Genomic DNA, 16,429 nt, shown 5'->3' with positions numbered 1-16,429 from the left:
CCGGAAATTTCTAGAGACAATGTGTTTTTTTTTAGATTGGAATCATAAGTTACAACACCAACAACAAGTAGAGGTTTACCCGACTTAGTGCCAAATCGGTTATTTTGTCTTGTCATTTCTTTCAAGATAAAAGTTTTCGTTTGTTTTTCTTCTAAAGTAAAGTACAATACAGAATAAAAGCTACCAATGTAAAGTGTCCATTTGTACCTAGCCGCAGAATGTTCTTTCTAACCAATCATTTAATATTATATATTGACAGATATCCAACAACCAGCTATAAGTCTGTATTCATTTTTTTGGTTGTCAACATAACTCAGCCTTTGCACGTACTCGTTGTTGGTAAAATGATATACTATTTTGCTGAATAAGTCACAAAGTACGAATTGCATTATATTACATAAGGGTGTTTTTTGGTTGTAAAAATACATTTTTGTTCATAAAAGTTAGACATTTATTGCGTCAAATCATCCGATCTAGATCGTATCCGAGTCACGGTTACTGTATATATGTTCATATCCGCATTTATATAAATTGTCTGAATAGTTTGATTAAAACCTCAAGTCATTTAAATTAATGTGTATAACCGTTCACAATACGTCCGACAAGACGCATTGAAACAACGACTCGACATGTTTACACTATTCTTTCAGTCTTTGTTCGTTATTCCATAGGCTATTGTAAAATGCACTGAAAACGAATAATAAGTAGATGTTGAGTTAAGTAGTTATACTAAATTCAGCTGATTAGTATGATCGATGCATTTTTTCTCTTCGCGTTTTTCTTCTTTGTCTTTTTTTTAAAAAACAATAGCCAAATTTTGTCAAATTATTATGTACAACGTTCATACCCATAATAACGGAAGTCACGTTGAATTTCGTTGCAAAAGCTTAAAACTCTTTGCATTCTTGAAAATTCCTGAAAATATAAATGTTTTTTATAACGCACATTGTCAACATTAATACGATTGCAGTACATTAATTTAGATCGTGTATTTAGAACCAATTGCCCAGCACATATCACACATTCATTTTTTTTAAATATCGTCATCTCATTAAACTACAATAAAGAGCATTCAGGGTTTTAACTGATTTTATATTAACCCTTTGCATGCTGGGTAATTTGTCATCTGCTAAAATGTCGTCTGCTGAATTTCTAAAATTAGCAATTTCTTCAATTTTTTTCAAAGAATACTATCAGAATAGCAAACAGTTTGGATCCAGATGAGACGCCACGTTCTGTGGCGTCTCATCTGGATCTAAACTGTTTGCAAAGGCCTTCAAAATTCGGTTCCAGCACTGGAAGGGTTAAGTATAGTTTTAACAAACACTTGAAGAAAAATCATATTTCGGAAGACCCTTAACGCCAAAATTATTCTCTATACAATTGTTTTCGAAGAGTTAAAATAAATAAGATAGTTAATCTCATTTATACACTTTACCTTCACCTTGGAATAAATTACCATAACACAATACGAATTTTGTGTAGGAGACAATCCAGTTACCTATTGAAGATTCATATCGGTAAAACAGGTATTGTTTGTTCAATTATGCTTCTGAGGAACATTGCAATGTGTTGTTTCGAAATAGTTTTCCAGTGCTAATTGTTTCAAGTAAATTTCCTTGACCGCTGACCCAATGATTTACATCCAATAAATAACCTATGTCTCTACATGTTAAACTTGTACTTGTATTGGGAAAGTACAGTGCAGTGAACCATAACTCTTTCTCATACAGCTGTTGTTGTATTTGTATTTGTGTGTGTGTTTTTATTCTTATGTTTCTCTAGATTGCCTTAATTTAACAAAGTGGGGGCATACATTTTACAATATGAAATAAGAAAATGTAATATCTTTGATAAATCTGGGTCTTTTATAACTGATTTACCAAAGAAGTAATTCTGTAGAAAATTTAATTGTAAATTGACTCTCATGAACAAAAAACTAATTTTCATATGCATACCGGTAATAACATAAACAAGTTCAAAAATAATTGGAATCACACACTTGTTCCTGAAGTGATATAAACCAAAACCATTGTATGTATTAAGCAGTACTATTGTTTCCTTACTATAATCACTTAATTAAGCCAAACTCATTGTTTCCTTACTATAATCACTTCATTGAGCAGAACTTATTGTTTCCTAACTATAATCACTTCATTAAGCAGAACTCATTGTTTCCTACCTATGATCACTTCATTGAGCAGAACTCATTGTTTCCTACCTATGATCACTTCATTGAGCAGAACTCATTGTTTCCTAACTATATCACTTCATTAAGCAGAACTCATTGTTTCCTACCTAAGATCACTTCATTAGCAGAACTTGTTGTTTTCTAACTATAATCACTTCATTTAGCAGAACTTATTGTTCCCTAACTATGATCACTTCATTAAGCAGAACTTATTGTTTCCTAACTATGATCACTTCATTAAGCAAAACTCATTGTTTCCTAACTATGATCACTTCATTAAACGGAACTAAACGTTTCCTAACTATGATCACTTCATTAAGCGGAACTAATTGTTTCCCAACTATAATCACTTCATTAAGCGGAACTAATTGTTTCCTAACTATGATCATTTCATTAAGGAGAACTTATTGTTTCCTTACAATGATCACTTCATTAAGTAGAACTTATTGTTTCCTTACTATGACCACATTATTGAGCAGAACTGATTGTTTTCCTATCTATGATCACTTCATTAAGCAGAACTCATTGATTCATAACTATGATCACTTCATTAATTATCGGGTAAAGTAATTGTCTCATAATGCTTTACATGCTGGTTTATCCCTAAAAGGCAATTGTAATGGTCAAGTGACTCAGCATTTAGCTGACAGGTCTAATGACCGTCATCAGTTATGAAACACATGTATGATATGTCACTGGATTAAAGCAAATAGTTTAAGTTCTGATAAAATGTAACTGTTGGAAAAATTGTTGAAAAAATGGTGTCAGAAAAGTAATTAGTTTGGCTAAAAAATACTATGTCCTTAAACAAAAAAATTGAATACATTCTGTTTGAGTTACAGCTAACTAGATATTGTGACACATTATACAAATAACATAAACTTTATAACTTTAACTTATATTTGGTTATTTTTTGTAAAACATTATAATAACAGTACAAAATACAGTTTTCAAAACAATGGCAATACAATATCATAGTAACCTAGACTCATATAATAATTATATAATGCCATTATATGACTTGACATATTATAATTATATAATTTGTGTGGCCAAACCACACTGAATTGAAGTTTAATACCAATGTTTAAACTTTATAACTGAATTAAGTCTGGCCTTTAATATACAAAATAAAATTTTCTGTATGTATAGACAACAGAACTACATAAAAATATACAAACAAAAAATGAAATGTATATATAAATTACACACATGTACATTAATATAGCACCCATTGAATAAACAAGATTTAAATGTACATGTAGTGTAATGAAATGGTATAGATTTGTATTATGAATAGTGGAACCACTCTAAAATGGAGGCCAACTGGACCCTGCAAAAATTCCAGTTTACAGAGGATCCAGTTTAGAGGGTTTCCACTGTATCTATCACATTCATAGTGACAATATAAATAACAACATACATTATCGAATAAAATACATGAAGCATGAAATAATAGTCTTGCATGTATACCTTACTTAGGAATGCAATTCCATTTTAAAGCATTTACTAAAAACACAGACACATCTTCCCAAACAGCATATTGTAGAGATACAACTGAAATACCGGTAGATATTGGTATATGAAACAAAAAAAGAATATAAACATAACGGACATTTCACATTTGATGAATTACACTGAAATACTTTTTTTTATCAATCTGATGGAACTGAATTCTGTTTTATAAAGACTTTTACAACAGTGGAGGTCTAAACACTGACGTAAGTCTTTCAATAGATAAAATAAGGACTATCCAGGTCTTTTTAACCCTTTCAGTGCGGGAACCGAATTTTGAAGGCCTTTACAAACAGTTTGGATCCAGATGAGACGCCACAGAACGTGGCGTCTCATCAGGATCCAAACTGTTTGCTATTCTGATAATATTCTTTGAAAAAAATCGAAGAAAATGCTAATTTTAGAAATTCAGCAGACAACATTTTAGCAGACGACAAATTTCCCAGCATGCAAAGGGTTAAAAGCAGTCCTGTCAGTCCTTTAGCATTTAACAAATTTGTGGCCAACCTAATTCATGTAAATATATGTGCAATACGATTTGTTCACTTTAAAAAATAAGACGGACAGAACACAGGCACAGCATGTCAATATCAGGAAATAAACTATTTAACATCTTAACAAAATTATTCAAGTTACATTTTACATAATGGAAGTTATTTAAAAGGCACTTATTAAATATGAATCCTGTTTTATAGACGTATCCTTATATGTTTGTCAATGAAACAAGGAAATACAGTTGCCTAGGGCTACAAATATAATATTCGATGTATTAAACCGAGATAAAAGCTTTCTAAAAAGACCTAATCCTTTTGTAAGTTGGAGTTATTGAATCCCACTAACCTTGTAATATTTTGATCATATCATTTTCTCCACAAAATTCTAAATAAAACTTGGTAATTTTCAGGTGAACAAACAAAAGAAATGACTGAAGTTGCCAGAAAAACAAGTTAAACATCAAAGGACGTCATGTACATTGTAAATACCAAAAATGACGTCAATATTTCACGCATGAAAACGTTATCCTCGCAATTTTGAAATAAAGCAAAGTTAATTTTACTTATCTCAGGGTTTATTTTGACAGTGCACATCTCATAATTGGATAAAAAATGTTCCCTGATAAAGTTTATATGCAATTTTATAGGATAAATCTAAAATTGAGGTATAATATGATAACATGGTTAAACATTCAGTCTATGCGTAGAGCTACAAGAAGCTTCATATGAAAGGACAGAGTCAATGAATTCTTACACAAGAGAAGTATTTACAAATGCCCTATACTTATACTCCAAAAATGTGTAATTATTGAATTAAAATATCCAGGACGGAATTACAATCTGCTAATTATTGATATCAATGAAAATGATACTGGCCCATATATATAGTTGCAATTACATACTCATGTTTGTGATGATGTTTTAAGTTGCTGAACAGTTAAAAAGCACGATGTTGAAAAATGATACCTCATAATACTTTTGTACTCAATGATTAAAAAAAGGCTGTTTGTAAAACATGCATGCCCCCCCCCCATATGGGCTGTCAGTTGTAATGGCAGCCATTCTGTGGATACGTTTTTTGGCACTGTGAACTTGAACTTTGACCTAGTGAGCTGAAAATCAATAAGGGTCAACTGCGAGTCATGATCAATGTACCTATGAAGTTTCATGATCCTAGGCGTAAGCTTTCTTGTGTTATCATCCGGAAACCATTTTAATGTGTCAAGTCACCGTGACCTTTGACCTAGTGACCTGAAAGTCAATAGGGGTCTTCTGCGAGTCATGATCAATGTACCTATGAAGTTTCAGGATCCTAAGCTTAAGGGTTCTTGAGTTATCATCCGGAAACCATTTTGCTATTTCGGTTCACCGTGACCTTGACCTTTGACCTAGTGACCTGAAAATCAATAGGGGTCATCTGCGAGTCAAGATCAATGTACCTATGAAGTTTCATGATCCTGTGCATACAGGTAAGCGTTCTTGAGTTATCATCCGGAAACCATTTTACTATTTCGGGTCACCATGACCTTGACCTTTGACCTAGTGACCTGAAAATCAATAGGGGTCATCTGCCAGACATGATCAATGTACCTATGAAGATTCATGATCCTAGGCATAAGCATTCTTGAGTTATCATCCGGAAACCATCTGGTGGACAGACATATGGACATACGGACCGACATGAGCAAAACAATATACCCCCTCTTTTTCGAAGGGGGGCATAAAAATGAAAATATTTCAAAACTGGGTATACATGTAACATTAATCATTCAATAAAATCAAGCAAACACTTGTGTATGAGTACTTTTTGTTAAGCTCCCATTCATACATAGAAATACATAGCATATTAAATAGTCCAATCTTGTCTCAAATTTACTTATATGAGCTTTGCTCTGTAAAAAAGGGGTTTAATGCATGCGCATAAAGTGTCGTCCCAGATTGTAGTGTAATCAGGGATGACACTTTTTGGCTACACTGAATTTTCATCAAGAACAGTCTTCCTTTGAACATAAAATGCAGTCTGCACAGGCTAATCAGGGACAACACTTTTTGGCTTAACTGAATTTTCATCAAGAACTGTCTTCCTTTGAACATAAAATTCAGGCTGCACAGGCTAATCTGAGAAAACACTTTATGCACATGCATTATAACCCCTTTTCACAGATCGCACCCCATATAAACATTTAGCACTGTAGTTGCAGATTAGAATCTAGTATCATTACATATACATGGTATGTAATCTCCTGTAAACAATCTAGATAAACTTATTTTCATAAGCCGTCATATGCAACTATTGCATTGGTTAATAAACATGTTTTGATACAAAACAATCGCTATAATTACATATGACATGAGTCAGTCTCTGGGAAACCGGCTTAACCCTTTCAGTGCGGGAATCGAATTTTAAAGGCCTTTGCAAACAATTTGGATCCAGATGAGACGCCACAGAACGTGGCGTCTCATCAGGATCCAAACTGTTTGCTATTCTGGTAGTATTTTTTGAAAAAAAATCGAAGAAAACGCTAATTTTAGAAATTCAGCAGACGACATTTTAGCAGACGACAAATTTCCCAGCATGCAAAGGGTTAATGCATGTGCATAAAGTGTTCTCCAAGATTAGCCTGTGTAGTCCGTACAGTTCAATCACGGACAACACAAGATTTTGTTAAACCCTTTCCTACTCAGAAGCAAAGTAAATATAGCTTGTGCAACCAGCATAAAACCAGAACAGCCTGCAAGAAACTCACAGGCTGTCAAAATATGTATATAAGTGGTAAAGAGTTAAAAGATACTTCTTTTAATACACAAAATCCATGAAAGTAGAAAGTTTCATCCCTGATTTGCGTGTGAGGACAAAAGTTTCATCCCTGATTTGCGTGTGAGGACGAAAGTTTCATCCCTGATTTGCGTGTGAGGACGAAAGTTTCATCCCTGATTTGCGTGTGAGGACTGCACAGGCTAATCTTAGAAAATAGTTTACCCACATGTATTCAGCCTGGTTTTGCTAGAGAGCATTTCATAGCGATATATAGCATTAAGTATACATGTAGCCATATGGCTAGTGGAGAACAATACAACTTTCATAATTATTAACTTTCTAGTAAACTAAGCATAAGGCATACATAATTGAACTGGCAAAGCATTACAAGGTGTAACCTTAAAGGAACATCAAATAAAAAAAATCTTCAACAACTTGTGTGTAGCAATATCTTTGGCACATTTTCAAGAGAGACAACTCTTCATGAAGAGACATTACTCTTTCAGTTTTAGCACATCACATCCCTGATGTCTATTATACAATGGCAAATAACCAGACTTGAACTAGAATTGCTGTTAGTATGTACAATGTATACACAAATATTTACAAATTGTATTTACAAAATACAGTAGCAATTAATTGATAAATAAATGAACAACAATGATAATTGCTGTTTAAATTTGTTGGCAATGTGAGAAAAAGGTAACAAGAGAGAAAAGACTTTGTTAATGACATAAGTACAATGAGTATTATTTTATTGTATCATTAAAATTTAAACTTTCAGAAACTGTATCGGTTTTTACATTGGAAAGATTTTGTTAAAATAAAATAGAACAATGTCTACGCATGCAATTTTAAAATATGGCATTAACTGTAACAAAACTACAGACACAAGTATTAAAGAACGCCCTAAAATGCAAATTATACAATAAATACTGTCTATAACTAAAAACTACAAACAAGAAATTGCTTTCCTTTATAAATTATGGACAAGAGAATAAAATAAAAAGCAGTTCTTTTACTGTTTGAAATTATACCTAGACAGAAATATTCCAGTTTCCAACACAAAAAAAAGAGTTAGAATAGTTTGACATTTACAGAAACCACAAAAGTTAACATGTCATAAACATAAAACAAACACAGAAATGCGTAAATATTGCAAACATAGTGACTGTGTAGTTATTGTGAGGAGTACATACATATATAGTTATGTACATGGTACAATATCAAAGTGCATGATAACAATTGCTGTATACATCTCCACGGTAATAAATGCTCATGAACTGAGACAGAGCAAAACAAAGCATACTTTTGACAATAATTGTAATCTTGTTACATACAGGACTCTCCATGGACAGAATCTTTAGTTCATGGATGGAAAATGTTATCAATTGCATGCTCAACATTGATTTATATAAAACTTATTTACATATTTTTGTTACTTAAAAACATGTGTCAGGATTTGGTAAACAGCATATAAAAGAAATAAAACATATAATACACTGTCTTGTAAATACCTACATGCACCACATTTGAGACGGTTATTTGAGTACTAGAATATTGCGTAGTCCTATAAACGTCAGTGCTATTTTTAGATATTCTATATTTAGTAACAGTTTCTAAAGAGACAGTAGTAATGTCCACTGTTGAGCTAAGTTCTGTAGATTTCAATACTGTTGTCGGTGCAATGGTGGACCTCAAATCAGGCGGTTCTGTAATAAAGGAGAATAAATGAATATAAATTGGAAAGAAGAAATCACTTATTGTCTCCATTAAAGGAAACTACTTTACCTTCTTGAACTGCATGTACTTTCACACAAACATAAACCTTATACAATAACTGCTGCATCAGACGTCAAACCTCTAAGTATGTCATTATGACCTAAAAGTTGTTAACTAGCAGCTCATGTGTAAAACACTGTGCTGAATCAAACTTAATCAATGCACGTGGAAGTTTGAGAATGGACACTAGGCCATTCTTTTAAAATTTAATTCAATATTTGACCTTTGATCACAATGTATGACATTGAATCTTGTGCGTTCTACAACTTCTCAAAAAGATACACATTTTAGCCCTATTATTTTAAAATCCTTCAATATATGGACAAGTTAAAAGGGTTGTTTTGTCAATTATTATCATAGTTATTAATGACAAGATTATGTTAACTATGTAAATTTGGAAGTCAGTCACTTAAAATCAGAATTCCTCCCTAGATTGGGCCAATTTGGAGTTAATGGCCTTCCAGCAGGAAATATTCACTTAAAATGAAACAAACTAGAAACATGTCACAGACACTGACTTCATAAAAACTAATTCCCTTTATATTCAACAGTGTGCAAAAAAATATTTCAAAACAAAATTTTTGAAACATATTGATTAACAGACAAATGCGATGCTCAATGCCTCCAAAATTGTACCTCCATCTTTCTCCGATCCACACTGCTGAATTCTGGGAGACACCTCTACGATGGTCGGTTCCCCTGCTCCCACCCGGGACACGGCCCGGAGCTTGATAAGGTACACCTCCTCCTGGGTGAGGTTGTGTAAAGTGTGCTGCCGGACCTGGGAATAATAAAAATGTATAATTTACGAACATTTATTTTGTTAACCCTTTGCATGCTGGGAAATTTGTTGTCTGCTAAAATGTCGTCTGCTGAATTTCTAAAATTAGCATTTTCTTCATTTTTTTTCCAAAGAATACTATAATAATAGCAAACAGTTTGGATCCTGATGAGACGCCTACAAGTAACTTGCACGATGTTCTGGTTTTATGCTGGTTGCATATAGCCATTTTGCTTTGCTTCGAAATGGAAAAGGGTGAAAGTAAATGAGTAGAAACTTCATTACTATCTTTCAATGTTACTATTTTTAGTTACAGTGACCTTGATTCCACCCATTCTGAGGGCAATCCCGATTGATATCTTTGCAGTTGTGAAACATATCACATTGGGATACTCTTCTGTATATGAACTGTTTATGAGCTGTGTAGAGCCAGTACTTAATGTATTTTAAGAAAGATCATCATTCAACCGAAGCTTGTGTTTGAATCAAGTAAAGAATCTCTGCATGCATGGTGGAAACTGTATCCGAGAAACATATGCAAGCTGCACATAGTCTTGTAAAAACATTAATGAACTGCCAATAGTGTTTGCCAGATTTTAACATGCAGTATGTGTGGAAAGAAAATCACATTGAAGGTCATCAACTAACAAAACAATGTGATAAATTGATAATAATGATAATCTGATAATGCCAAATCACACATCAATTATCAACGCATTTCTCGTACCTTTGTGATCCTTATCTCTATAGGTTTGCGTTTATATACAGTGGCTTCAGTATGAGGCACGACTCCCTTGAAACCATCTGTCATCTCATATTCTATCACATAGTTCTCTGTGAACATAAGGGAGACAAACATGAAATATAAGACAGAGTTCATTCCCTTGAAACATTTTCTAATCTCATGATCTATTACATAATTTTCTGTAAACACAAGGGATATAAACAGGATATACAATACAGAGTTAAGTCTCTTGAAACCATCTGTCATCTCATATTCTATCACATGGTTCTCTATAAACATAAGGGAGACAAACATGAACTACAAGGCAGAATTCAATCCCTTGAAACAATGTTTCCTCTCATAATCTATCCCATAGTTCTCTTTAAGCACAAACAGGAAATGCAATACATAATTAAGTCTCTTGAAACCATCTGTCATCTCATAATCTATCCCACAAGGCTTTGTAAACACAAGGGAGATAAACAGGAAATACAATACAGAGTTAAGTCTCTTGAAACCATCTGTCATCTCATAATCTATCACATAATGCTCTTTAAACACAAGGGAGATAAACAGGAAAAACATAAAAGAGTTCAGTTTCTTGACACCATCTGTGATCTTATATGCATCACAAAGTGCTCTGTAAATGCAAGGGACATAATACACAGAAATACACAATACAGAATAAAGTCCCTTGCAACTATATGTCATATCATTTTCGGTCACATAGTGCTCTGTACACACAAGGGCGCTAAACTGGTTTATTCTCTTCAAACACAAGTGAGATAAATTGGACATTAAAATGCAGAATTCAGTTCCTCAAAACAATAGCTATAATTTAAGTTACAAGCAACACAAACACACAGACCAGCTCACACACTATATATAGCATGCTCAGTACCTGAAATAAGAGGTATACATATTTTACAATATATTTTCTTTTTTTTACATACATACTATGAGTTCAGCCCACTGGAACAATCATACCATCGCATTCTATAGTTTTTTAAGGACAGATTTCCTGACACTTTCAAAACTATTGAAATACGCTTTTTCAAAGCATATTTGTCTTTATTATTATTATTTAGACAAAAACTTGAATTGTCATTCGACCTTGTGCTAGAAATAAAGACATCCAAAAGTAACAACAACTTTTACTGATATGTTGTTTTTCACATTTGTTAACTTTATTACAGTGTATTCAAGTTTGAGAACAAGTATTCAAATGTGATAACTAACTATTTTCATTTTACACAATTCAAAGTAAAATGGCATTATAATTCCCAATGGCAAGGTTATCTTAGGCCATATTCCCAAAATGTTGACATCAAAAGTAGGCTGTCAGCACATGAACCCTTTACCACTTAGATATAAATTTTCATGTGTTTGTAATCTCTTAAAAAGTTATATTTAATTGAAGACCTTTCTTACTAGATTCAAGTTTTAAAGGCTTCATTTCCAACCCTTAGTTCCTGATGAGCAGCAGACAGCATAAAACCTGAACAGACTGCAAGTAACTCGCAGGATGTTCTGGTTTTATGCAGTTTGCACATAGCCATTTTCACTTTGCTTCTGAGTGGAAAAGGGTTAAAATCAGTCGATATCATGAAGTCAATATCAACTTACCTATGGGGGCATCAGACGGAGGATGTTTCCATCGGAGCTGTATGTCGATGCTACAGTTGTTGTGAAGAATCTTCGCGCTCACCTCCCTTGGCGTCTTTGGCAACTGCAGAACTGTGGTACATAACAAAATACTGGATTAACCCTTTGCATGCTGGGAAATTTGTCGTCTGCTAAAATGTTGTCTGCTGAATTTCTAAAATTAGCATTTTCTTCGATTTTTTTTCAAAGAATACTATCAGAATAGCAAACAGTTTGGATCCTGATGAGAAGCCACGTTCTGTGGTGTCTCATCTGGATCGAAACTGTTTGCAAAGGCCTTCAAAATTCGGTTCCAGCACTGAAAGAGTTAACCCTTCCCAACTCAAAAGAAAACTAATACCAATGGCTATAATCAACCAGCATAAAACCAGAACAGCCTGCAAGCTAGCTTCATTAAAAGTTTCATGAAGATTGGTCCAAGCAAACTTAAGTTACAGACTGGACACCACCCATTTGACACCATATTACCTCCCATCTGCCATAACCGAATGCAGTAACAACGATTTTCCACATTTTTGAAAACCTAGTTGATTATAAAATACCCAAGTTAACCACCTCACCTGACTGTTTTGGGCACTCAGGGGGCAGACTGTCCCCTTTCACTTGTATCCGCTCACAGACCGGGGTTCGCAGTTTGACCTCGGCAGGCTTGCTCTGTACCCCTTTACGTGTAACACCGCTCACCCGCACCACGTACTGGCACTGGTATTGGAGGTCATAGATCTCGAACCTTGGCGCCTGCAGAGAAAGAAAAATTGAGTAAAGTTTTACAAGAGTAAATGGCTCCTGTTTAATGACTTCTTCATTTAATTATTACATTATTTTACTCCAAATTATTTTGTGCAATTAAATTGGGCCAAATTTAAACTGACTGCAACTTTTTCTGGGAACAAGGACTGCCATTTTTGAACCCTCTACACAAGGGAACAATGAGCTGTCTTTCAAGCTTAACCCTCCATTTAACCTCTACACACTTTGATGAAAGGGTACATTGAGCTCTCTTTCCAGCTATGTCCTCTATTAACCCTCTTCCATTTTAAAGCAAAGTGAAAATGGATATGTGCAAACAGCATAAAACCAGAACAGCCTGCAAGTAACTCGCAATCTCTTCAGGTTTGATGCTGTTTGCTGCTCATCAGTATTTAAGGGTTGGAAATGAAGCCTTTTAACCTTGAATCTAGAAAGAAAGGTCTTTAATGAAATTCAACTTTCTGAGGGACATCAAATACGTCAAAATACAAATATAAGTGTTAAAGGGTTCACTCTATACACAACTTGCTGCGGAGGTAAAATACGCTATCTTTCAAGCTAAACCAATCTTTTTAGCCTCTAATGATTACTATTATAATAAGTTATGTGGACAATGTTTGTTATGACTTACATCTGATGTTGCGGAGTAATGCCGAGACACGGGGGAACCATGCTCACAGCTTTGGGGGAACCAGAATATGAGGAAACTCTTCACAAGGCTGCTGAACTCTGAAACACATAAAACTGGATCTTAAGATCGAGGCCCAGTATCACAAAATTATTTCCAAATTGAGAGAAATTTGATCATCATGCTCAACTTGGTGTTTAAAGAAGCTTTTTTTTAGGTTTTGAGTCTGACGCAACGTTGAGTTTGTAGAGAAATACATGTGTATGTGCATAATTCTTATAGCAAGAATAAGATAAGATAAGATCTTATATAAGATTTTAGATTGTTCGTGAGCTGACTGACATTCTCAGTACTCAGCTGAGTGGAAACTCAATTCTCATTTTCTGAGTTGAGCTCAAATTTGTGTTTTTTGAAATTTTAAAGACTGCATGATGAATGAATTCATTTGAAATGCCAATGCAAGGGCAAGTAGGCAAGTCAATTTCTGCTCAATTTAAAGCCCACATGTCATAATGTTTGTGATAATCAGCATAGCATGATCCCATGTTAGTTCATTTTAAAACCACATGTAAGAATGTTTGTGATATTCATTATAACACATGTAATGTTTGTGATATTTGAAATAGCATGTTGTACTATTTCTTATTCAATATAGGAAAAACCAATCTCCAGAAAAGTACCAACATATACAAGTTTGTATAATACAATGCATCACAACACATAAAACACAACACTTAACAAAATCTGGGTGTAATGCATGTGCCTAAAGTGTAAACCCAGATTAATCAGGGACAAAACTTTCCGCTTCTATTATATTTGCCATTAATAGTTAGTATCTTCTAAGCAAAAATATAGTTGAGGCAGAGAGTGTCATCCATGACAAACCATGATAATCTGGGACGACACTTTACGCACATGCATTATGCCCAGTTTTCCCTGAACACTGCTCCTGTGATGTAGGGTCACGCACAGCCTTGGAAAAGTCTATGCAAATTACCTGCACTTACGGACCACTGAAGTTGGGCTTTCAATGAACCCTTGTCGAAATATGGAATACCATCCAGCACCTCTAGGTTGCCGACTTTGATGATGTCTGCGTACACGGAGTAAACCTGCTTGGCATTGTCTGAAAATACACCAGGAAAAATATGTCATTTACACCATGTAACAATCATACCATATTTATAATTATACCCTATTTATCATTAAATTTCACCATACTATCAAAAAGTTTTAAATGGATTTTATACCATGTGAAAGTTACAGTGCAAAAGCATTGTCAGGATTCGACACTAAGGCATGTCCAAATAAGATTGTCTAATAATACCGGTAAATGTCATGCTAGAAAATCTTCATGACGCTATTCCGACTGGTCACGCTAAAAAAAAGCTATCTACACTTATAAATATCACAAACTGCTATGAAAACCTATTTTCTGAATGTTTTTACGGGTATGAAATAAAAATATTACTGTATTCGTTATTTACATGAACCTGAAACTAGAGTCTATAAATGCAAAGTATGCATCATGATTCATCACGATTATTGAATGTTAGGGAGAGCTCTCTGCAGAAATTGCTTGGTTCAACTGGTCAAGTTGTAATGAATATTAATTAGATTTTTTTTTAAATAAGTGCATTTGTACACAAATGTTTTACAAAGGACCCTTATTGCAAACAAATCAAAAGTCCTCGGGAGGCATTATTTTGGATTACTCTTGCAAGTTGCATGTAATCTTAATTTTAATTTACTAGTACTCGTCCATTGGTTGTTATAATATCATGTGACCTGCTTTGCACATATGTTCAATTGGAAAAACCCCGTCCCTATAATTCTCTGTACACTTCACTTTGGAAAATGGCATTCTTTTTTGTTAATGAATTTTTTAAACACATTTATTGTCAATATTTGCAAGAATCAATTGCAATGACAACAGAACATTACAATATATGAGCATTGAAGTTATTTATAACTCGGTCTGTTTATACACAAATCTATCAATAAAGAAATATAGACATTTGGTTCATAACACAGGTTTGGGGCTGTTATGCACGTTAAATTGGAGTTACAGTGTATGTTTATTGTATCATGTCCAGATTAAAACTGGTGAATATTCAAGTAAGGACTAGTGCAATTTGGGTTTCTATTGATAAAACAAAGAATCGTATTTCGAGTTAGGAGTCCCAGGACTTCTGTTTTAAAATCCTATTAAGAGCTTTAAGTTCAATGATAAACAGGTGATGTGTTTGTGAAACACTATGTCCCCATATATTTGACCTTTGACCTTGAAGGATAACCTTGACCTTGACCTTGACCTTTCACCACTAAAAATGTGCAGCTCCATGAGATACACATGCATGCCAAATATCAAGTTGCTATCTTCAATATTGCAAAAGTGTACTTTAAATGAGCTATTTCAACCCGTATATTTGACCGTTGACCTTGAAGTATGACCTTGATCTTTCTCCATTCAAAATGTGCAGCTCCATGAGAAACACATGCATGCCAAATATGAATTTGCTATCTTAAATATTCCAAAAGTAATAGCAAATGCTAAAGTTTGCACAAACAAACACACAAACAAACAAAGCAACAAACCAACAGACAGGGCAAAAACAATATGTCCCCCACTATTATAGTGGTGGGGGACATACAAACAATTCAAGCAGTTTCATAGTTTATTTTATTGTTTTTCTCTATGCTTCAAAGAAACTTGCATATGTTAATTAATTGTTTTTAATCTGATTAAACAGTGGCATGCCACACATTTGGTTATTGCCTCTGTCAATACAATTATAGTCTAGAAGACATCTGATTCATGCTAATAGATTTCAAATGGACCTTGTCCAATGGTCTTCCTGTAAAAAAATAAGTTAATGTTGAAGCCTGATTTTGCATGCGCACTGCTCCCTTTGGCTTTCCCCTGCTGCCTTCCTTGACAGGTCAACACAAATTGTATGAAAATCTGTTGAAATTGTACACTTACACATATTCAATGGAAAATAAAAGGACTCTAAGCTCAAAACTCTAAATTTCAAGACTACTGAAAATCTTATCAATTTATTGGATTAAAGAAAACTTTACAAAAAAGCATTGGTCTGGATTTACAACCTGTCCCATTCTTGCAGCTTCCTTAACCAT

General features: G+C 34.0%; 1 protein-coding gene across 1 annotated transcript in view; it reads right to left on the bottom strand.

The window, feature by feature from the left end:
• Positions 1-3,112: 3,112 nt before the first annotated feature.
• Positions 3,113-16,429, bottom strand: part of LOC127835473 (anosmin-1-like) — a 78,504-nt gene continuing 65,187 nt past the window's right edge. Inside the window, exons 12-18 of the mRNA XM_052361920.1 lie at positions 14,286-14,414; positions 13,292-13,389; positions 12,471-12,648; positions 11,872-11,982; positions 10,249-10,355; positions 9,377-9,521; positions 3,113-8,670 (exon numbers count right to left, since the gene is read on the bottom strand). Of these exons, the coding sequence (XP_052217880.1) occupies positions 8,414-8,670; positions 9,377-9,521; positions 10,249-10,355; positions 11,872-11,982; positions 12,471-12,648; positions 13,292-13,389; positions 14,286-14,414 (1,025 nt within the window). The 3' untranslated portion in view covers positions 3,113-8,413. The remainder of the gene's footprint in view (positions 8,671-9,376; positions 9,522-10,248; positions 10,356-11,871; positions 11,983-12,470; positions 12,649-13,291; positions 13,390-14,285; positions 14,415-16,429) is intronic.

The sequence above is a fragment of the Dreissena polymorpha genome, chromosome 6, assembly GCF_020536995.1.
Source record: "Dreissena polymorpha isolate Duluth1 chromosome 6, UMN_Dpol_1.0, whole genome shotgun sequence".
In the NCBI taxonomy this organism is placed as follows: Eukaryota; Metazoa; Mollusca; class Bivalvia; order Myida; family Dreissenidae; genus Dreissena; species Dreissena polymorpha.
Note: the sequence above shows the minus strand (reverse complement) of the source record. Positions and strands in the feature narration are given on the sequence as shown.